Source organism: Procambarus clarkii, chromosome 40 (genome assembly GCF_040958095.1).
Source record: "Procambarus clarkii isolate CNS0578487 chromosome 40, FALCON_Pclarkii_2.0, whole genome shotgun sequence".
In the NCBI taxonomy this organism is placed as follows: Eukaryota; Metazoa; Arthropoda; class Malacostraca; order Decapoda; family Cambaridae; genus Procambarus; species Procambarus clarkii.
Window position 1 is genome coordinate 21,981,469 of NC_091189.1, and position 24,335 is coordinate 22,005,803.

At 41.9% G+C, this 24,335-nt stretch overlaps 1 protein-coding gene across 10 annotated transcripts in view; it reads right to left on the minus strand.

Annotated features, from left to right (window-relative positions):
• The window catches only part of LOC123757972 (tyrosine-protein kinase Src64B), a 31,458-nt gene extending 8,658 nt beyond the window's left edge, over positions 1-22,800 (minus strand). Inside the window, exons 1-5 of one of the 10 annotated variants that reach the window (XM_045741996.2) lie at positions 22,757-22,800; positions 10,400-10,908; positions 6,541-6,733; positions 1,470-1,568; positions 397-520 (exon numbers count right to left, since the gene is read on the minus strand). In XM_045741996.2, coding sequence (XP_045597952.1) covers positions 397-520; positions 1,470-1,568; positions 6,541-6,733; positions 10,400-10,466 — 483 coding nt within the window. In that variant the 5' untranslated portion in view covers positions 10,467-10,908; positions 22,757-22,800. Of the gene's footprint in view, positions 1-396; positions 521-1,469; positions 1,569-6,540; positions 6,734-6,900; positions 7,335-10,399; positions 10,909-22,398; positions 22,694-22,715 lie in introns of those variants that run through there. The other 9 variants (XM_045741998.2, XM_045742003.2, XM_069338815.1 and 6 more) reach the window with 9 other exon arrangements.
• Positions 22,801-24,335: the final 1,535 nt, after the last annotated feature.

The following is a 24,335-nucleotide window of genomic DNA, read 5'->3' on the forward strand; positions in this document are numbered from 1 at the left end:
GTACCAGCTTCACAGGACCTACCCTGATGCTGAGGGAGTACCAGCTTCACAGGACCTACCCCTGATGCTGAGGGAGTACCAGCTTCACAGGACCTACCCTGATGCTGAGGGAGTACCAGCTTCACAGGACCTACCCTGATGCTGAGGGAGCACCAGCTTCACAGGACCTACCCCTGATGCTGAGGGAGTACCAGCTTCACAGGACCTACCCTGATGCTGAGGGAGTACCAGCTTCACAGGACCTACCCTGATGCTGAGGGAGTACCAGCTTCACAGGACCTACCCCTGATGCTGAGGGAGTACCAGCTTCACAGGACCTACCCTGACGCTGAGGGAGTACCAGTTTCACAGGACCTACCCCTGATGCTGAGGGAGTACCAGCTTCACAGGACCTACCCTGACGCTGAGAGAGTAGCCGTGGCCAGCCTCAGACATCCTGATGAGGAAGGCTCCGGTGGTGTTTATCTTGCTCAGCAAGAGCTGCTCCGCCTGCACTCGGGATATGGACCCGAAATACCAGCTGAAATGCAAAGTCAAACATTGCTATTAATCCCGTTCTCTCCCCTATACGTCGCATTTTTTTACGGAATCGACCAATCTGTTATAAATGTGACGTATTAATAAACATTAAAGCATTGTAATATTAGCGGTAAAGAATATCAAAGTGGCACGCTAAAAAGTGGAACTGTATGCAACCTAAGCTGTCCTAGGCCTAGAAGAAAAGTTTAGAATTGGCTGTTGCCCTCTTCTTCTGGCCCTCTACACAATTAATATTTCTAACCATTTTTCTTTACAAAAGTCCACTCTTGTGCGTTTAATGAATAGTTGATATAAATACTATAAGTTTTGGATGACGGGTTACTGTTTCACAGATGAAAATTTCGCCATGATCAGTATAATCTAGAGAATGAGTTACGAGCATTGGGGAAGAATGACCCAGGTCAGAAAGGACCTGTAAACAAACTTTCGTTGATCCTTGAGGTAATGCGGTTATGTGTTAATTTTAGTTATTATCTGCCGGTTTCATACAAATTGTATAATATGGTTAAAACGTATCTGTATGTATGTAACTGAAGTAACCTAGACCCACAGAGACAATTCTGTTATCGTTTATAATCGCTTAGTTTAAACTAAGATATCAAGTAGCAGGAACTTATCCAGGCATAAGTGAACAGAGAACATGGTTACAGTAAACATATAACCAAGATAGAAATGACACCTGTAATAAAATTATTTGATATCTTAAATAATTGAACTGACACGTTAAAAGATATTAAAACAAGATATTATCAGGGTGTGACTCACACTAGGAGGCCCTATAGCGTGTTGGAGCTGAGAAGGGTGTGATCTATAGTGATCATATTATACATCCGTCAGCCAGAGCTTACCTTCCCTCAACACTCATGACACTCGAGGGAACATTGATACTTCTGACATTTAAGGAAGGAGTACGAGACACTTATACTTACTCTTGACACTCTAAGGAGGAGGAGGAAGCGATGTAGGGTACGGGAATGAAGCCTTCATTATGATTGTTAATATGGCGCGCCAGCCACCAGTCCTCGTCTCTGTAACAAAACAATGTATCTTCAGTGGAACACACAAACAATGTAACCGCCTGCCTTCCTACACATCACTACAAAATATTCGCTGTTCATAAATATTGAAATTTAATTAGCCTAAGGCAAGACGGGCTAGGATTCGTCGAGCATTTCAATGTTTCCTCAATTATGGCGGCTTACATTGTATTTATTAACAGTTTATGAGCTCCAAGGCACTACAAAGTTGGTTAATAGCAATAATAACCTTAGGTTGTGAACGACCTCGTGGTCTTTCCAGCTAATAGACTGTTTAATAAATACAGACAAAGCCGCCATGATTGAAGAAATTGTTTCTGCAATCTGTTTGTGTACAGGTTTCGTAAGTAGACACATAAATTCTTGATGAATCTCGATACCAAAGTTTCTGACAGCAAATAACTAATTTATCCCTGAATAAAGGCAAGTAAAGTGCAGGACAAATGGGGAGCCTTTGACAAGTCGTCGGCTTCCTGTCCTCGTCGAGGCCACTAGAGAGATAGTGGCCCCTCAGGTAAATTCAGATAAAATGGCTATTCTTTTAACGCTTATATTCTTGCCTATTTAGTGTCCCAATTTTCATCAGATCCATTATCGCACATAGTCTATCTTTCCTCAATGTCGGGGACAGAAAGCCTGCTAGGAGCAATGATTTCAAGGATAACTTCACTCCGCTAGATCACAGGATGCTGAACACGATCCCAGTGTGTTCAGGAAAATGTTGACATATCTGCAGTTTATGAACATGAGAGCAGCTGGGTGAGGGTCTCACCACTTTTACTGCGCTTATGACGCTGTCGGTGGTAGAGTGGGTATGTTACTAGTGCTTGCCACCCATGTGTAATTACCTAAGTGTCATTACAGGATGAAAGCTAAGCTCGTGGTGTCCCGTCTTCCCAGTACTCTTTGTCATATAATGCTTTGAAACTACTAACAGTTTTGGCCTCCACCACCATCATCTCACTTAGCTTGTTCCAACCAGAGTGTTTGACTTTGTTCAAACACAGTCTACCACTCTGTTTGCAAAATAAAACTTTCTAATATTTTTTGCTACCTTTGTTTCCTTAGTTTGAATCTGTGTCCTCTTGTTAACGAAGTTGCTGGTTTCAGGAATTCCTCTTTATCAATTTGATCGATTCCTGTTAGTATTTTGTAAGTGGTGATATCACCTCTTTCTTTTATCTTATAGTTTCTTATCTTGAGATGACATATTTTGATGACATATTTTGACATTTTAGATGACATAAGACATTTTTTGACATAAGATGAGATCTTATCTTGTTTTGACATATTTAATGCTTCTAGCTTCTCAAAGTAACTCGACAACAGGGTTCGATCCCCACGGCAGAAAGGAAACATAGGTGCTCGTTTTCTTTTACCTTATGTCTGAGTTCACCTAGCTGTAAATAGGTATCTTTGATGTTTTGGGCTGCATCCAGCATATGCGCGCGCGCGCGTGCGTGCGTGTGTGTGTGTGTGTGTGTGTGTGTGTGTGTGTGTGTGTGTGTGTGTGTGTGTGTGTGTGTGTGTGTGTGTGTGTGTGTGTGTGTGTGTGTGTGTGTGTTCACCTAGTTGTGCTTGCGGGGGTTGAGCTCTGCTCTTTCGGCCCGCCTCTCAACTGTCAATCAACTGTACTAACTACTTTTTTTTTACACCACCCACCCACACACACACACACAAACATACACACCCACACCAGGAAGCAGCCCGTGACAGCTGACTAACTCCCAGGTACCTATTTACTGCTAGGTAACAGGGGCATCAGGGTGAAAGAAAATCTGCCCATTGTTTTTCGCCGGCGCCGGGAATCGAACCCGGGACCACAGGATCATGCGTTCAGCGTGTTGTCCAGTCAGCCACCGGCCCCCTTGTGTGTGTATTCACCTAGTTGTGTTTGCGGGGGTTGAGCTTTGCTCTTTCGGCCCGCCTCTCAACTGTCAATCAACTGTTTAATAACTACTTCCCCCCCCCCCCACACACACCAGGAATCAGCCCGTGACAACTGACTAACTCCCAGGTACCTATTTACTGCTAGGTAACAGGGGCGTTCAGTGTGAAAGAAACCTTGCCCATATCTGTGGTGCGTGAATCGAACCCGCGCCACAGAATTATGAGTCCTGCGCGCTATTCACCAGGCTACCAGGCCCCTACCAAGAGTGTGTGTGTGTGTGTTTGTCATTTACTTGAATCATCGAGGAATCGAACTCGGGATTGATATATACAAGATGGTCGTCCTACCAACTAGTTAAAAACCCCGATACCTGTCGATGATACCTGTCAATAATACCTGTCGGTAATACCTGTCGGAAATACCTGTCGATAATACCTGTCGATGATACCTGTCAATAATACCTGTCGGTAATACCTGTCGATAATACCTGTCAATAATACCTGTCGGTAATACCTGTCGATAATACCTGTCGATGATACCTGTCAATAATACCTGTCGGTAATACCTGTCGGTAATACCTGTCGATAATACCTGTCGATGATACCTGATGATAATACCTGTCGATAATACCTGTCGATAATACCTGTCAATAATACCTGTCGATGATACCTGATGATAATACCTGTCGATAATACCTGTCGATGATACCTGATGATAATACCTGTCGATAATACCTGTCGATGATACCTGTCGATAATACCTGTCGATAATACCTATCGGTGATATCTGTCAATAATACCTGTCGATAATACTTGTCGGTGATACCTGTCGATAATACCTGTCGATGATACCTGTCGATAATACCTGTCGGTGATACCTGTCGGTAATACCTGTCGATGATACCTGTCGATAATACCTGTCGATGATACCTGTCGATAATACCTGTCGATGATACCTGTCGGTGATACCTGTCGATAATACCTGTCGGTGATATCTGTCGATAATACCTGTCGGTGATACCTGTCGATAATATCTGTCGATAATACCTGTCGATGATACCTGTCGATGATACCTGTCGATGATACCTGTCGGTGATACCTGTCGATAATACCTGTCGATAATACCTGTCGATGATACCTGTCGACAATACCTGTCGGTGATACCTGTCGATAATACCTGTCGATGATACCTGTCGTTGATACCTGTCGATAATACCTGTCGATAATACCTGTCGATGATACCTGTCGATAATACCTGTCGGTGATACCTGTCGATAATACCTGTCGATAATACCTGTCGGTGATACCTGTCGATAATACCTGTCGATAATACCTGTCGGTGATACCTGTCGATAATACCTGTCGATGATACCTGTCGGTGATACCTGTCGGTGATACCTGTCGATAATACCTGTCGATAATACCTGTCGATAATACCTGTCGGTGATACCTGTCGATAATACCTGTCGATAATACCTGTCGGTGATACCTGTCGATAATACCTGTCGATAATACTGTCGATGATACCTGTCGATAATACCTGTCGATAATACCTGTCGATAATACCTGTCGATAATACCTGTCGGTGATACCTGTCGATAATACCTGTCGATAATACCTGTCGGTGATACCTGTCGATAATACCTGTCGATAATACTGTCGATGATACCTGTCGATAATACCTGTCGATAATACCTGTCGATAATACCTGTCGATAATACCTGTCGGTGATACCTGTCGATAATACCTGTCGATAATACCTGTCGGTGATAATTGTCGATAATACCTGTCGGTGATACCTGTCGATAATACCTGTCGATAATACTGTCGATGATACCTGTCGATAATACCTGTCGATAATACCTGTCGGTGATACCTGTCGATAATACCTGTCGATAATACCTGTAGGTCACCTCAGGTCACCCCCCCCCCCCCGGCGGTCACCCAGGGTATGCCAGACCACGGTCATAACCCTGTGGGGATGCTGTTATTAAGTTCCAGTTACGAAACCTGTTCATCTATCTTCAGTTACAGCGGCTTAATTTGCATTTATTAAACCGTTTATAAGCCCCGAAGCACTACGAGGTTGTTTATAACAATAATAACCTTGGGTACTGAACGATATCTCAGCGCTTCCCAGCTCGCAAACTATTTCATAAATGTAAACTAAGCCGCCATAATCGAGGAGAGATGTACAGGTTTCGTAAGTGGACACGTGAATGTTTGATGAATTCTGTTTCTTGCTTTTACGCGACGTCCACCGCTCAGTTCCGCTGTTTAGAAAGATTGCAAATTAAATATACAGTTATAAATAAATATACCGTCTCCGTGGTGTAGTGGTAAGACACTCGCCTGGCGTTCCGCGAGCGCTTTGTCATGGGTTCGTATCCTGGCCAGGGAGGATTTACTGGCCGCATATCCATAACTGTAGCCTCTGTTTAACTCAACAATAAAATGTGTACTTGGTTGTAACAACGATTCTTCGCGGCGGGGATCGTATTCCAGGGACCTGCCCGAAACGCTACGCGTACTAGTGGCTGTACAAGAATGTAACAGCTCTTGTATATATCTAAAAAAAAAAATGTTTGCAAGAAGCTGTTGTGTGTTGAATCACATCTGAGGGACCCGGGTTCAATCTCCGGACAGGGCAGCACGTCCGGAGATTGAATCCGGAAAAGGAAACAGTTGGGCACGTTTCCTTTCACTTGATGCCTTTGTCCACCAGACAGTAAAATAGGAACTTAGTAGTTAGGTAACTGTTGTGGGTCGCATCATGGGGAGGGTGAGTCGTTGGCCTAGGCCCTAGGCGCTCCTTACACCTGATGCCTCTGTTCTTCTAGAAGAAAATATACCTGGGAGTTAGTCACCTATTGTAGGTTACATCCCGAGGAGGGCAGCAATAGGCTTACGATAAGCCCAAGTCCAGGCTTCCTGTACTCACCTAATTGTACTCACCTAATTGTCCTTGCGGAGGTTGAGCTTTGGCTCTTTGGTCCCGCCTCTCAACTGTCAATCAACTGGTGTACAGATTCCTGAGAACATAGAATTATATTCACAGTTTTGAAAAACTTACGAACTCTGAAGGACCTCCATGATGTCGCCCTTGTTGAAGCTGAGCTCGGAGGGGCCCCTAGCGACGAAGGAATACATGCCCACCACGAGCTGCATCCTCTCCTCTGGCACTGGTGGTTGGAGACTCCCTGCTTTTATCTGCCCTGACTGCTCGGCTGTCTGCGGGGAGGGTGCAGTGCTCTCTGGTATGCCATCTGTCAAAGTAAAACATATCTTAGAAGAAATCAAGTCTATCGTTTGCTACAATTACAAATTCTCAATTGACGATAGAATATTATCATAAGAGTTAAAGAAACTGCAGCAGGTCTTGTACACCATACGATGGCAGCTCCTACATCCACCCAAACTCATTCAGAATTACCTGAAGTTACCTGAGGACCACTATCTTTCTAGTGTCCTCGACGAAGACAAGAAGGGGACGTTTTCTACAGGTTTGGTAGAAAATGGTCGAAAAATTACTTCAGCTTAAAATTTAGCTGGAAAAAATCCTCAGGAACACTGGAGGCGGGGGAGGGGGGAGGACATTTGACAAGCCGCTGGCTTCCTGTCCTCATCAAGACCACTAGAAGTGGTGGCCCTCAGGTAAATTAGTGGGTCACAACCCATTCGTAACGCACATGAATAAAATGAAGTGTATTAAGAAATACAGTAATACCCGTGAATGAAATCGTAACGTGCATTTTTTTCCTCTAGAGTATATGTGTCACTTGAAGTAACAGCCCATATCCGTTGTATACGTTTATTTCCTGGAATATTCGTTTGGGTGTCAGACAACGGACTTCCTCAGTCAAGTGCGCCAAGTGAACTCCGCGAGCTCAGGCACGTTTCCTTAGCACTTTAAACGGAATTAGTTGGGTTTAGCATTGTGTAAGGAAAAATTAACCATATTCTGCTTTTAAAGAAATAACTGCATTAAAAATTGCGTGGAATGTTTGATAGATAGGGTAGACATATATGTGATGAGTTTGCGAGGATATAGGAGCTGCCTTGTATGGACCAATAGGAGATGCCTTGTATGGACCAATAGGAGGTGTCTCGTATGGACTAATAGGAGTTGCCTCTTATTGGCCAATAGGAGCTGCCTCGTGTGGATTATTAAGAGCTGCCTCTTATTGGCCAATAGGAGCTGCCTCGTATGGATTATTAGGAGCTGCCTCGTATGGATTATTAGGAGCTGCCTCGTATGGATTATTAGGAGCTGCCTCGTATGGATTATTAGGAGCTGCCTCGTATGGGCCAATAGGACCTGCCTTGTATGTACCAATAGGAACTGCCTTGTATGAATCAATAGGAGCTGCCTCGTATGGACCAATAGGAGCTACTTCGTAACGTCACGGTGGACAAAGTATCCAAGACTAACGCTGATTCTTCATTATATCAACACTACTGGATGTTGTGCCCACTGGGAACATGTTGGAGCACCATTGATTGTACGTCGTTTATCCAAGGATAGTCATCGTCGTATGCTCTTGGATATTGTGCCCAGTGGGCACAATATCCAAATCAATCACGATTCATCGTCGAACTAGCTACCACTCTTGGATATTGTGTCCACTGGGCGGGAACCTAACTATATCCTAACCTGAATCTACCCAACGAAAATATGAGATAAAATGTTGTGTTTTATCTATGGAGTGTACGAGGTGTGACGTCACTATGACGTGATAATGTAATATGGGTACGGTTGTAGACCGGACTCTATGGGAACAGTCAGTGGTTGGGGGATGGAGGTGTTTACTCTTGTCGGATAGCTTCTTTTAAATCTTATCTTCTTCCGGTCTACAATGCAGCTTCTCTCCTGTGAATTTACCTGAGGGCCAGTTTCTCTCTAGAAAGCCGGCGGCTTGTAAAGTGCCTCCCCCCCCCCCCACATTTCTCCTGATGATTTTATCGACCTGGATTTTGAAATTCAGCAGTATTGTTAGCATTTACGGCTTCGACGAGCAGGCGGTTCCATGGGTTTATAACCATGTGGGTGAAAAAGCATCGCCTGTTTTCTGTCCTTTTGTGGTTTGCTGATATTGAAACCGTTGCTCCTTGTTTATGTTACATCTGAACTTTTAAAGAAGTGGTCTGGGTCAATATTCTCCAAATTGCTCAGTATTATGTGTGCGTTAGAGAGAAATATATATAGTTACAATGAAGAAGAAAAATATGTCGGGAGTTGGTACATTAGACAACTGACGATTAGAAAGGCGAGGTCCAAGAGCTAAGAGCCCGACCCTGCAGGCACAAATAGGTAATACATGCACTCTCTCTCCATCCTATCCTCAGACCAAGTCCATTCCATCCAGCAGTCAACTCCAAAGACGCATTCGTCAATTTTAACACGCTGTTCATTCAAAACAGGAATTTTCTTCAATATAATGTAATATTATTTTATATTACCATATTGTACATATTTAGGCACTGGTTAGGTTAGGTTATGTTAGGTTCTGTTGGCGATTATTTGTATTTGTAATACCCGGGTGAAGCATTTCAACCCATTCCTCGACTCAAGTCCATTCCATCCAGCGGTCGACACCACAGACGCATTCATAAATTTTTACATGATATTCATTCAAAACAGAAATGTCCTCAAATATAAATTAATATTATAATATATAAGCATATTGTGCATATGTAGGCATAGGTTAGGTTCTGTTGGCGATTATTTGTATTTGTAGTACGTGGGTGAAGCATTTAAAGCATTGTGGTTCGAACAAAATTCGTCAATGAAGCACATTGTTCCGGAAGTGTTTGAACGAAATCAGTTGTGAGTCATGTGTAAACCGTTTTTCCTTCATAAACAGCTGGGGTTTGGCGGGTGCAGGGAATCACTTTTGGCTCTTTGGAGGACGGGCTGGGTCAGGATTCATCAGTCCCCGTGGCGAAGTGGTAACACACGCCTGGCGTTTCGTGAGCACTTTGGCCTGGGGTCATATTCAGGCCGGGGAGGATTGACTAGGCGCCAATCCTTAACTGTAGCCTCTGTTCACCCAGCAGTGAATGGGTATCTGGTTGTTCAACGATTTTTCGGGGTCGTATTCCGGGGAAAACTAGGATTAAGGACTTGCTCGAAACGCTACGCGTGCTAGTGGCTTTATAAGAAGGTAGGAACTCTTGTATATATAAATAAATAACAATAAATAACAAAATAAAATCAGTCATGCAACTGATGAATTGTAAGTGCCTAACCACTTACGAAACCTGTACATCTTTGATCAATTATAGAGGCTTTGTTACATGTATTAAACAGTTTAAGAGCTTGGGAATTCTACAACCCAAGGTTATTACTGTTATAGACAACCTCGTAGTGCTTCGGAACTCATAAACAGTTTAATAAATGTAAACAAAGCCGCCATGAATGAGAAAAGATGTACAGGTTTCGCAAGAGGTTGCGTAAATGCTTGATGGATCCTGGCCTCGGAGACAGACGAAAATATATAAGTATTCTGTTTAGGATTGTAAAAACACTTGAAGGTATAAATGATGGTTACCATAAATGGTCACGCCTGTGTTGGAGACATGGGAAGGAAGGAATTATCAGGAGAAAATGCCAAGCCATTAAACTATATAGCATTTGGAAGGGGTCAGGATAACGATTTGGGATGAGACGGAGGGAAGGAATGGTACCCAACCGCTTGGACGGTCGGGGATTGAACGCCGACCTGCATAAAGCGAGACCGTCTCTACCGTCCAGTCCAATTTTTTTTTTTTTTTTTTAGTGGTCGGGCAGAGACGGGGCCGAATACAGACTACATGAAAATATCCACTCTGTTATTAGCAAACTGCACCAATTACTGTCTTACATGAAAATATGTTTTCAAAAGGCATAATTGAGGAATATTAGTATACAAACGCAATGTTTGGCGTCTTACCTTGGTTGGTGTGGAGAGTGTTCTGGGCTGTGTCTCGCTTAACAAACTTGCTACATTTCTTGCCCATGTTGGTGGCTTCCTCTGTGCTCACTCCGCGTCTTGTTCATACGACCTATTCTCCAGTCTTAAATTTACGTCATAGTCTAAATTCTCTTTTCATATTAGATTCCAGTCTGGGTTTTTAGATCGTGAGAATATAAATTTAAATTTTTAAACAGTAGTCTATACAATAAGCCCAGTAATCTGAATTTCGTAATAGAAGTTGTTAAGGATTCACAGAATAGACTGTGATTCCGTATTCCGTAGATTCCGTATTTTCATTATATGTTTTCTTATTATTTCACTCAATAGGCCTATACTTCGTATTTTTTAGATATTAAATCTTAATAATTAGCTGTATTGGACTATTCTCCGTACTTTCCAGACATTCTTTTTAAAGAGTTCACTCTAAATTGAGAAGAGGAGCTTACATGTGGCTCAAGAAGCACAATGTGAGGCTTCAACGATCACTGAAATGTATTTAATTATCTTACAAAAATGCGTGGAACATTGTTAATTTTGTATGTGGAATTACGCTTTGCACAACAATGGATGAGGAGTCATCACACATTTACGTGTCCACTTGCGAAATCTATACATCTTTCTTCAATCATGGCGGCTTAGTTTTTATTTATTATTAAAAAAAAAATACACAGTTTATGAGCTCCGAGGCACTATGAGATTGTTTATAACAATAATAACCTTGGGTTGTGAATGACTCTGCAGCGTTCCCCAGCTCGGACACTGTTTAATAAATATTGTTTATTTATTAGAGCAATGAGCATATCCACATATTTGAGGAAATATGTACAGCTTTCGTAAAGTGGCCATGTAAATGCTTGATGTATCTCGGCCCTGGCTAGGGATGCCAGATTGGGCTACTTGTAGCCCAATTGGGTTACCAATAAGGATAATTGTATTCAATTAAAAAGCCCTCATGTATGTCGCTACTTACTACTTTTTCGGCTACAGTTAAAATAAGCTGGGCTGTTTATTCTGAAAAGCGAATCAATCGGGGAAAAAAATATTTGGCTACTTTTATTCTAAAGTTTGAACTCGCGACTTTCGGCAACTCAAATCTGGCACCCCTGCCCCTGGGTCGTCTTATCTCCAGAAAAAATACAATTTAGCTACAAAAGCCATATTAATAACTTTGTATATTGGTAATTTTATATTGATAAAATGAATAGCAAACCCTGATGTTACAGCTGTGGTAGAGGAACCGTAATTTATAAATTAACCGTAAAAAACATAGACGAAATTTAGTAAGAAATTCAAATTAATGGACCGAACAAAGGAAGTATTGGAGGCAGACTGGGAATTACAGGTAAGAGGCAAGGCCCAATAGATGAAGGTCATCCCGCCCTTCCCTCCCTGAAACCCACAGCTAGGTGAGCACACACATATACCACGTATGTATATGTAGTATACATACAACCCTGTATACCACGTATGTAAGACCAATCCTGGAGTATGCAGCTCCAGCCTGGAGTCCATACCTAGTTAAACACAAGACAAAGTTAGAGAAGATTCAGCGGTATGCCACCAGGCTCGTCCCGGAACTGAGAGGAATGAGCTACGAGGAAAGGCTGAACCTCACATCCCTGGAAAACAGAAGAGTAAGGAGAGACATGATAACCACCTACAAAATTCTCAGAGGAATTGACAGGGTGGACAAAGACAAACTCTTCAGCACGGGTGGGACACGAACAAGGGGACACAGGTGGAAACTTAGTACCCAGATGAGCCACAGAGACGATAGAAAGAATTTTTTCAGTGTCAGAGTAGTTAATAAATGGAATGCATTAGGCAGTGATGTGGTGGAGGCTGACTCCATACACAGTTTCAAATGTAGATATGACAGAGCCCAGTAGGCTCAGGAATCTGTACACCAGTTGATTGACAGTTGAGAGGCGGGACCAAAGAGCCAAAGCTCAACCCCCGCAAGGCACAATTAGGTGAGTACACACACACACACACACACACACACACACACACACACACACACACACACACACACACACACACACACACACACACACACACACACACACACTAAACTAAACTAAACTAAGCTAAACTGAAACTAAACCTCGTAGAGGCAAAACGTCTAAATGAGAGGAGAAACGAAGAAGAAATCAATTCTTTTTTCTACAAAGTGATAGGGGTAGGCAGCCCAGTAAAATGGTACAAAAAGGCAACCAACAAAATTATTACAGAGAGGAGTAGTGAAGAATAAGGATAGGGGGAAACATGTTCCTGAAAATAATATACACCAACATGTAGATGGAGTGAGATCGAAGATACTGGAGTTAAGTGATGTAATACAGCGGCAGACATCAGACATTGTTGCACTCACGGAGACAAAACTTGAAGATGTTATTTTAAATGAGGTCATATTCCCAAGGGGCTACTCAATCTGCAGACGGGACAGAGAAATTAGGAAAGGCGGTGGCGTTGCTGTGCTGGTGAAAGAACACCTAAAGGTGAACGAAATAGTGACTGCCTATCCACGAGAAGTTGACATAATAGCACTAGAGATCTACCATGAAGATGATAAACTAATGATCATAAATGCATATAGTCCACCTGCCAAGCAGCACATGGTCAAAGGAGGAGCTAGATAGTAAACGAGAAGGTCTTATAACAATAATGAGAGAGATTATAGTAAGAGCTGATAAAGATAGATCACGACTGTTGATAATCGGCGACTTCAACTTGAAATCCATAGACTGGGAAGCATATGAAGCTAGAACAGGATTTTTGGACCTGTTGATTTGTAGACCTCATCCTGGAAACATTCTTGTATCAACATGTTAAACAAGCTACAAGGATGAGGGAAGGAGACATTCCCTCCATGCTACATTTGATATTTACCAGGAAGGAGGAAGAGATATTTGACATTCAGTATCTTCCTCCCTTGGGTAAAAGTGACCATGTCTTTTTGGGAATAAAGTATGCAATGCGTTATAATTTGGAAGAAAATAAGGAGGTTAAAGCAGTTGAAAAACCTGACTTCAGGAGAGGACATTATGGCAACCGTAGACATTTTTTTAGTGAGTATAATTGGACAGACTTGATGCTAGGCAAGGAAGCAAATGAGATGTATGTCAAGTTTTGTGAAATATATGATAAAGGCACAACAAATTTATACCAAAGCAGAGATGCAGAACTAAGAAACAGGATTGGTTCAACAGAAATTGCGAGAGGGCCAGAGACCAAAAGACACAAAAATGGAAACAATATAGGAAGAGGCCAAACCCCCAAACATACCAGCGATATGAAGATGCGAGAAACAACTACACGGCAGTGAGGAGAGAGGCAGAACGAAATTTTGAAAAAGGGATTGCAGACAAATGTAAAACAGAACCAGGTCTATTCTATAAATTTATAAACAAAAATTTGCAGGTAAAGGATAATATTCAGAGGTTGAAAATGGGAAATAGATTCACGGAAAATGAAAAGGAAATGTGTGAAGCATTAACCGAAAAGTTCCAAAGTGTGTTTGCACAAAATGAAATCTTCAGTGAACCAGACGCAATAACAATTCCAGAGAGCAACATGGAGCACATAGAGGTGTCTAGAGACAAAGTGAAAAAAATGTTCAAGGAGCTAAGTAAGACCAAATCAGTTGGTCCGAGATGGAGTTTCATCGTGGGTTCTGACAGAATGTGCACCTGAGCTCAGCATTCCACTTCAACTGATTTGTCAGGCATCTCTGTATACAGGAGTTGTAGCTGATGTGTGGAAAAAGGCTAACATAGTTCCAATCTACAAAAGTGGCAGCAGGGAAGACCCACTCAATTAGGGATCTGTATCATTGAGAAGTGTAATAGTCAAAATATTGGAGAAAATAATTAAAACTAAATGGGTAGAACACCTGGAGAAAAACTATATAATATCAGACAGCATGGTTTTCGATCTGGAAGATCCTGTGTAACGAACTTACTGAGTTTCTATGATCGAGCCACAGAGATTTTACAGGAAAGAGATGGTTGGGTTGACTGCATCTATCTGGACCTAAAGAAGGCTTTCGACAGAGTTCCACATAAGAGGTTGTTTTGGAAACTGGAACATATTGGAGGGGTGACAGGTAAGCTTCTAACATAGATGAAAAATTTCCTAACTTACAAAAAAATGAGGGCCGTAATCAGAGGCATTGTATCTGACTGGAGGAATGCCACGAGTGGAGTACCACAGGGTTCAGTTCTTGCACCGGTAATGTTCATTTTCTACATAAAATACAAATACAAATACAAGTGTTTATTTAGGTAAAGTACATACGTACAAGGGGTGATACAGATATTATGGAATTTATAGATAGAGCTAATACATACAATGCCTAAAGCCACAATTACGTAAAGCGTTTCGGGCAGGAAAAACACCAAAGACTAAAACTTAATACTAATTGAGATTAAAGAATAAAATGTGTTGAGAAAAAATAAAAATGAAATAGGGGGGAACATGGCAGGAAAACAGCAAAAATATAATTTGGTCGACAAACAGCATTGTTTAAAAATAACAGACATGGGGTGACATTATAGGGGTAAGGTAGGTTACAGGGAGTTAATTAGGTAGCGCTTAGTTTTTATCTTAAACTGGTTGAGAGAGGTACAGTTTTTAACATGATTGGGAAGGTCATTTCACATTCTGGGTCCCTTGATTTGTAGAACATTTCTAGTTTGATTAAGTCGTACTCTTGGAATATCAAAAAGGTATTTGTTTCTGGTGTGGTGCTCATGGGTTCTGTTACAACCTTCAATGAAGCTTTTAAGGTCAGGATTGGCATTACAGTTCAGCGTTTTATATATATATATATATATATATATATATATATATATATATATATATATATATATATATATATATATATATATATATATATATATATATATATATATATATATATAATACACATAAGAGGATGTGCAGTGACTTAATATCTAACATATTCAGAGATTTGAGAAGGGGTACCGAGTGATGTCTGGGGCCAGAGTTGGATATTGTCCTAATAGCAGCTTTGTGTTGAGTAATTAGAGGACGTAAATGATTTTGGGTAGTAGAACCCCAAGCACAGATACCATAGTTGAGATAAGGATAGATGAGGGAGTAATAGAGCGTCACCAGGGCAGGGCGAGGTACATAATATCTGATCTTAGAAAGAATACCAACAGTTTTTGAAACTTTTTTTGATATATTTAGAATGTGTCCCTGGAAATTCAGTTTGTGGTCAATATGAATGCCAAGGAATTTGCCGTCTATTTTGTTACAAATTTGGGTATTATTTATCCTGAGATTTATTTGATTTGAGGATTTATTGCCAAACAAAATATAGAAAGTTTTGTCAATGTTGAGGGTGAGTTTGTTGGCAGTTAGCTAAAGATGGACTTTATTTAGCTCAGTATTCACTGTGACATTAAGAGCAAGGGGGTCAGGACTGGAATAAATGAAGGTTGTGTCGTCAGCAAATAGAATTGGTTTAAGGTGTTGGGAGGCATTTGGAAGGTCATTAATGTAGATGAGAAAGAGGAAAGGGCCAAGTATGCTGCCCTGAGGAACACCAATGTTGATGAGTAGGGTGGGAGAAATTGAATTATTCACAGAAACATATTGGAGTCTGTCAGTAAGGTAAGATTTGAGGTATTGCAGGGAGTGACCTCTGACTCCATAATGATGTAATTTAATGAAGGTTTTGGTGATTGATAGTGTCGAATGTCTTACGCAGGTCCACAAATAACCCAACAGGGAACTCATTTTTATCAAGAGCTACGTGTATCAAGTTAATCATACTTAATAAGTTCATCATTAGTGCTTTTTTGGGGTCTGAAGCCATATTGACAAGAGCTAAGTATATTGTGTTTGGCTAGATAAGAGTAAAGATGCTTGTAGATTAGTTTTTCAAATATTTTTGACAAGTTTGTCAGAATTGATATAGGTCTGTAAGTTGTTAACAGTCAGTGAGATCACCACATTTGTGGACATGGGGTTACTCTCGCTTTTTTTAGAATATCTGGAAAGGTTTGGAGTTCAAGTGACTTGTTGAAGAGCAATGCAATGGCAGGAGCTAAAAAATCTGGAGGCTTTTTTGTAAATTAAAGTTGGTATCTCCTCAAGGGCACTAGACTTGGTTGTAAGGGAAAGGATTACCTCATTAACATCAGTGGAATTTCCAGGCGTTAGGTACAGAGACTGTGGATAGTTACCTGTAAGATAGTCCTGAACATCAGTGATCTACGATCTACGATCTACGATCTACGATCTACGATCGGTACGATCTACCAGTTGGAATACAGAATTATATGAACATGTTTGCTGATGATGCTAAGATAATAGGGAAGATAAGAAACCTCGAAGATTGTCATGCCCTTCAAGAAGACCTGGACAAAATAAGTATATGGAGCAACATTTGGCAAATGAAATTTAATGTTAATAAATGCCATGTTATGGATGTGAAATTGGAGAACATAGACCCCACACAACTTATAAATTCATGTGAGAAATCTTTAAAGAATTCTGACAAAGAAAGGGATCTAGGGTGGTTCTAGATAGAAAACTATCACCTGAGGACCACATCAAGAACATTGTGCGAGGAGCCTATGTTACACTTTCTAACTTCAGAATTGCTTTTAAATATATGGATGGAGAAATACTAAAGAAATTGTTTACGACTTTTGTTAGACCAAAGCTAGAATATGCAGCGGTTGTGTGGTGCCCATATCTTAAGAAGCACATCAACAAACTGGAAAAAGTGCAACGACATGCCACTAAGTGGCTCCCAGAACTGAAGGACAAGAGCTACGAGGAGAGGTTAGCGGCACTAAATATGCAAAAACTAGAAGATAGAAGAAAAATAGGCGATATGATCACTACGTACAAGATAGTAACAGGAATCGATAAAATTGATAGGGAAGACTTCCGTCCTGAGTGGTAGACGGTTGGAACAAGTTAGGTATGAAGGTGGTGGAGGTCAAAACCGTCAGTAGTTTCAAAGCGCTAAACCACAAAGAGTGCTGGGAAGACGGGACACCACGAGCGTACCTCTCATCCTGTAACTACATTTAGGTAATTACACACACACACACACACACACACACACACACACACACACACACACACACACACACACACACACACACACACACACACGTACACACACACACACACACACACACACACACACACACACACACACACACACACACACACACACACACACACACACACACACACACACACACGTACACACACACACACACACACACACACACACACACACACACACACACACACACATACACACACACACACACACACACACACGTTCATATAATAATACACACACACAATAAGCCTTTGACACAGTGCCACGCCAGAGACTAGTGCGAAAGCTGGATATGCAGGCAGGAGTGAAAGGGAAGGTACTCCATTGGATAAGGAAGTACCTAAGTAACAGAAGGACAGCGAGTCACTGTGCGGGGTGAGGTCTCAGATTGGCGAGACGTCACCAGTGGGGTCCAGCAGGGTTCAGTCCTTGGACCCATACTGTTTCTTATATATGTAAATGATCTTCCAGATGGTATAGAATCATTCCTCTCATTGTTTGCTGATGATGCAAAAATTATGAGGATTAAGACGGAGGAAGACAGTATGAGACACACACAGAGATCACACTAACGTGATACATCAAATGAACAAATCCACAAGGGACCGTGGACGAGGATTCGAACCTGCGTCCGGGAGCATCCCAGACACTGCCTTAATCGACTGAGCTACGACAGGGTAAAAGGGTTGAAACCGAAGTTCTACTGAACTTACTGGATCCCGTAGCCTCTCCGAGGCACAAACCAGGCTTTTACACAACCACCCCTTCCCCCCCTGCACCCGAGCTATGTCAATAGGCCGTTCTCCCTCTTCGCCCTTACATCATCACACACAGAGATCACACTAACGTGATACATCAAATGAACAAATCCAGTTGTCTCCTGAAGCCCACATTAAAAGAATAACATCTGCGGCGTATGCGAGGCTGGCTAACATCAGAACTGTCTTCAGGAACCTGTGTAAGGAATCATTCAGAACCTTGTATACCACATATGTAAGACCAATCCTGGAGTATGCGGCCCCAGCATGGAGCCCGTACCTTGTCAAGCACAAGGCGTAACTTGGAAAAGTTCAGAGATATGCCACTTGGCTAGTCCGAGAACTAAGTGGCATGAGTTACGAAGAAAGACTGCGAGAAATGCACGTCACGACACTAGAAGACAGAAGAGTAAGGGGAGACATGATCACTACCTACAAAATTCTCAGAGGAATTGACAGGGTAGATAAAGATTAAACTGTTTAACACGGGTGGTATGCGAACAAGGGGACACAGGTGGAAACTGAGTACCCAAATGAGCCACAGGGACGTTAAAAAGAACTTTTTCAGTCTCAGAGTAGTTAATAGATGGAATGCATTAGACAGTGATGTGATGGAGGCTGACTCCATACACAGTTTCAAATGTAGATATGATAGAGCCCAGTAGGCTGAGGAATCTGTACATCAGTTGATTGACAGTTGAGAGGCGGGACCAAAGAGCCAGAGCTCAACCCCCGCAAGCACAATTAGGTGAGTACACACACACACACACACACACACACACACACACACACACACACACACACACACACACACACACACACACACACACACACACACACACACACACACAATCAATCAATGTGTATGTGCCGGTGGCTGTGTGGTCAGCACGTTGGCCACGTAATCCAGTGTCCCGGGTTCCATTCCCGGCGCCTGCGAGAAACAATGGGCAGAGTTTCTTTCACCCTGATGTCCCCCCTGTTACCAGCAGTAAATAGGTACCTGGGAGTTAGACAACTGTTACGGGCTGCTTCCTGGGGGGTGTGGGGGTGTTTGTGTGTGCGTGTGGAAAAAAATAGTAGTTACATCAGAGATGTAAGCTAGCAAAGCAACAAAGTACAAGGGCGTGGAGTAACTATAGAAATAACAGGACACTTGAGAGCAGAGAAAGATACCAGAGAGCCAGGAATGAATATGTCAGGATGAGAAGAGAGGCAGAAGGGCAATACGAAAATGACAGAGCAAGCAAGGCAAAGATTCAATCTAAATTGCTGCACAACCACATCAAGAGAAAAACCACAGTGAAGGAACAGGTAATGAAACTGAGGATAGGGGCAAACAGATTCACTGCTAACGACAAGGAAGTGTGCGAGGAACTGAATAAGAAATTTTAGAAGGTCTTCACATTAAAGCAAAGAGAAGTTCCAGAGATAAGAGAGGGAATAGTTGACCAGGCACCACTAGAAGAGTTTGGGATTACCAGTGGGGATGTAAGGAAGCATTTGCTAGAGTTGGATGTGACAAAGTCTACAGGCTCAGATGGAATCTCCCCTTGGACCCTAAAGGAAGGAGCAGAAGCACTGTGCCTACCACTCTCCATAGTGAATAACAAATCACTGGTAACAGGGGAACTGACAAAAATTTGGAAGACGGCTAATGTAGTCCCGATATTCAAGAAGGGGGATAGACAGGAGGCACTGAACTACAGGCCAGTGTCCCTAGCTTGCATACCATGCAAGTTAAGGAGAAGATTGTGCGAAAAAAGCTAGTGGAACATCTGGACCGAAGGAACTTTGTAACACAACATCAACATGGGTTCAGGGATAGTAAGTCCTTCTTCACAGGATTAATTGAATTCTACGACCAGGCAACAAAAATCAGGCAAGAAAGATAGGGGTGGGCAGACTGCATATTTTTGGATTGCCAGAAAGCCTTTGACACAGTACCACACAAGAGGCGAGTGTAAAAGCTGGAGATACAGGCAAGAGTGAAAGGGAAGGTACTCCATTGGATAAGGGAGTACCTAAGCAACAGAAGACAGCGAGTCACAGTGAGGGGCGATGTCTCCGATTGGCGAGGCGTCACCAGTGGAGTCCCGCAGGGTTCAGTCCTTGGACCTATACTGTTTCTGATATATGTAAATGATCTCCCAGAGGGTATAGAATCGTTACTCTCATTGTTTGCCGATGATGCAAAAATTATGAGGAGGATTAAGATAGAGGAAGATAGTATGAGGCTACAAGATGACCTAGACAAACTGAATGAATGGTCCAACAAATGACTACTGAAGTTCAACCTGAGTAAATGTAAGGTAATGAAACTAGGCGGTGGAAACAGGAGCCTAGACACTGGATACCGAATGGGAGATGAAGTCCTTCAAGAAACGGACAGAGAGAAAGATCTAGGAGTTGATATCACACCAACCCTGTCTCCTGAAGCACATATAAAAATAATAGCATCTGCGGCGTATGCGAGGCTGGCTAACATCAGAACTTCAGTAACCTGTGTAAGGAATCATTCAAAATCTTGTATACCACATATGTAACACCAATCCTGGAGTATGCGAACCCCAGCATGGAGTCCGTACCTTGTCAAGCACAAGGCGAAGCTGGAAAAAGTTCAGAGGTATGCCACTAGGCTAGTCCCAGAACTAAGAGGCATGAGTTACGAGGAAAGACTGCGTGAAATGCACCTCAAAACACTGGAAGACAGAAGAGTGAGGGGAGACATGATCACTACCTACAAAATTCTCGGAGGAACTGACAGGATAGATAAGGATAAACTGTTTAATACGGGTGGTACGCGAACAAGGGGACATAGGTAGAAACTGAGTACCCAAATGAGCCACAAGGACGTTAGAAAGAACTTTTTTAGTTTCAGAGTAGTTAACAGATGGAATGTATTAGGCAGTGATGTGGTGGTGGCTGACTCCATACACAGTTTCAAATGTAGATATGATTGAGCCCAGTAAGTACAGGAATCTGTACACCAGTCGATTGACAGTTGAGAGGCGGGACCAAAGAGCCAGAGCTCAACCCCCGGAAGCACAACTAGGTGAGTAAACTTAAGCTAAGGTTTCTGGAAAACTTGCGAAAGTTCTCTTTTGCGAAGACAGTTGTAGGAGGTTGGATGGAGTGAGGAGATGGATGCCTAAACCAACACCAGTGTCAAGGTGCTATAAGACAAAGACTATTGGGAAGACGGGATACACTGTAACTACACTTAGCTAGCTACACATGCTAAATTATCATAGGATGTAACCTTGCTGTGTGGTCAGGAATATTATCTGCTGTTATCAACCCTTTTTTTTCGTCCATTGTTTTTGCTGGCAGGTTCTTTATTTTTTTGTTGCTCAAAGATGGGTAGTACAGTCGCCTCACAGCCGAATGGTCCTAGGTTCGGTACCCGGACAGCGCGGGACGTTTTGGCATGTTTCCTTCCACCTGATTCCTCTGTTCATCTAGCAATAAATAGATACCTAGAATTCAGGCAACTATTGTGGGTTGCATCACGAGGAAGGTCACTCATTAAACCATAAGAACACTTCGATATACACACCCCTGAAGAACATATTACATCACTGAAGAACACCTACTACAACACGTATTAAACCAGTGGAGGGTTGAGGGCTGGCGAGCTCCATTTTTTTTTTAATTTGGGAGAGATGGTAAGCAAGCATTGTCTTAGTGAAAATGTATTGAAGAGTGAAGGGACATCTGGCAAACTGACAGAACCCCCCCCCCAAACAAAAAAAGCAAAGGAACAAAGCAGAAATTGTGTTTGAAATAGCGTAGTGGCATATGGTGAAGAGCCTAGTGGGACAGGGGGAGGCAGGTTGACTTGACACCTTCACCGCCACCTGCCCGAAGGAGTGAGCTCAGACATGTCAATGTTTGCAGATGGTGCAAAGCTGACGAGGAACGTGAAAGTAGATGAGGACTGTAGAAAGTTACATGAGGTCAAGGTCCTCTTGTAACTTCACCTCTGAAAAACACACTATACCATTGAAAAGCACACATTACACCACCGAAGAACACATTACACTACTGAAGAACTCACACTACACTACCGAAGAACATTACACTACTGAAGAACACACACTACACCTCTGAAGAACACACACTACATCTCAGAACACACACTACACCTCTGAAGAACACACACTACACCTCAGAAGAACACACACTACACCTCTGAAGAACACATTACACCTTAGAAGAACACATACTACACTGAAGAACACATTACACTTTAGAAGAACACACACTACACCTCTGAAGAACACATTACACCTTAGACGAACACACACTACACCTCTGAAGAAGACACTACACCTCTGAAGAAGACACTACACCTCTGAAGAAGACACTACACCTCTGAAGAACACACTACACCTCTGAAGAACACACACTACACCTCAGAACACACAGTACACCTCAGAAGAACACACACTATACCTCTGAAGAACACACACTACACCACTAGCGGTCGCATGAACACTGGCATTTGTCGCAAGAGGAGGATGTGAGATATTTTACACAGGATGGGTGATAAGACAGTAGAAGGTCACCACGGGCAGGAAACGTTTTCAAGATAAGCCTTTATTAATGCCTCCCTTGTCATAGGCCTCCTGAAATGTGCTTGTCACCAGCCCACACTCGCCTGCAGGACAGAGGCCTACATGAAATCCAGATAATTGCTCCGAATCCGGCAATATTGCTGTTAACTTCATGTAAATAGTCACGGTGTGGGGATTTCCACCAGTATGGATCCCTATACACGGATAATGACGTCGAGAAACCTATCAAAACACACTTAAATTTATGCATTTCTATATAAGATGTATTTTGAATGTATTAAGTTTTACTCATTCACAGATCAGATGTATTTTGAATATATTAGGTATAATAATCTTTGATCAATATATTTAAGAAATATTAGTTATAAAAATCTTTGAACACTATATTTAAAAAATATTAGGTAAAATAATCCTTGATCAATATATTTAAAAAATATTAACATTTCTAGATCAAATGTATTCAATTTTATTAATTTCTAGATCAATTGTATTCGGTGTGTATTAGGTTTGAATCATTTCTCGATTAGATGTATTCTGAATGTATTAGGTTTACCTAAATGCTTTGTGTTAGTTGCCTTAGAAAAAAAAATTGGCTACAGTGAATTCGAACATGTCAATTGTATAAATCTGTGGTGCGTCCATGATTGGATTATTGTATCCAAGCATGGAGAACTCATCTTCAGAAAGACAAAGCTGCTTTAGAGAAAGTTCAACACCGGGCGACAAAAACAGTTCCAGAACTAAGTCGACTCTCATATCAGGAACGGTTGAGGGCCACAGGGCTAAAAACACTGCAAATCAGACATGGCAGGGCGGATCTCATTGAAACTTTTAAAATGTTGAATAATTTGGAGGATACTGAAGCAGACTTCTTCAAATGGTCAGATGTAACACAAACAATGAGCAACGGTTTAATGCTTAACAAACCACAATACAGGACTGAAAACAAAAGATGCATTTTCATACAAAAGGTTATAAATCCACAGAACGGCCTACCTGCCGAAGCCGACAATTCCAAAAACTGCTGAATTTTAAAATCCAACTGGATAAAATCATCCGGACAAATTCGGGAAGGTTTGACTAGGTATCAGATTCCTGTCCGGTCGAGGGCACCAGAGATAGTGGCCCTTAGAAAAATTCAGATATATGTCTGGAAAAGTGAACCACACATGTGACAGTACCGGGAACCACATTTATATAGGCCAGCTGGCGCTACCAGTTTTGTTTTAAAAATGTAAAATTTAATGTAGTGTTCACAGATTCAAACTACAAAAAAAAAAACTATGAAGACTCGTGCTCCAGGTACTACAACAAGCAACCACAGGAAGCGGAGTCGAGCTAAATGTCAAATTATGCGAGAGTTACTACCATTTTCTTGGGGTTATTATATATATATATATATATATATATATATATATATATATATATATATATATATATATATATATATATATATA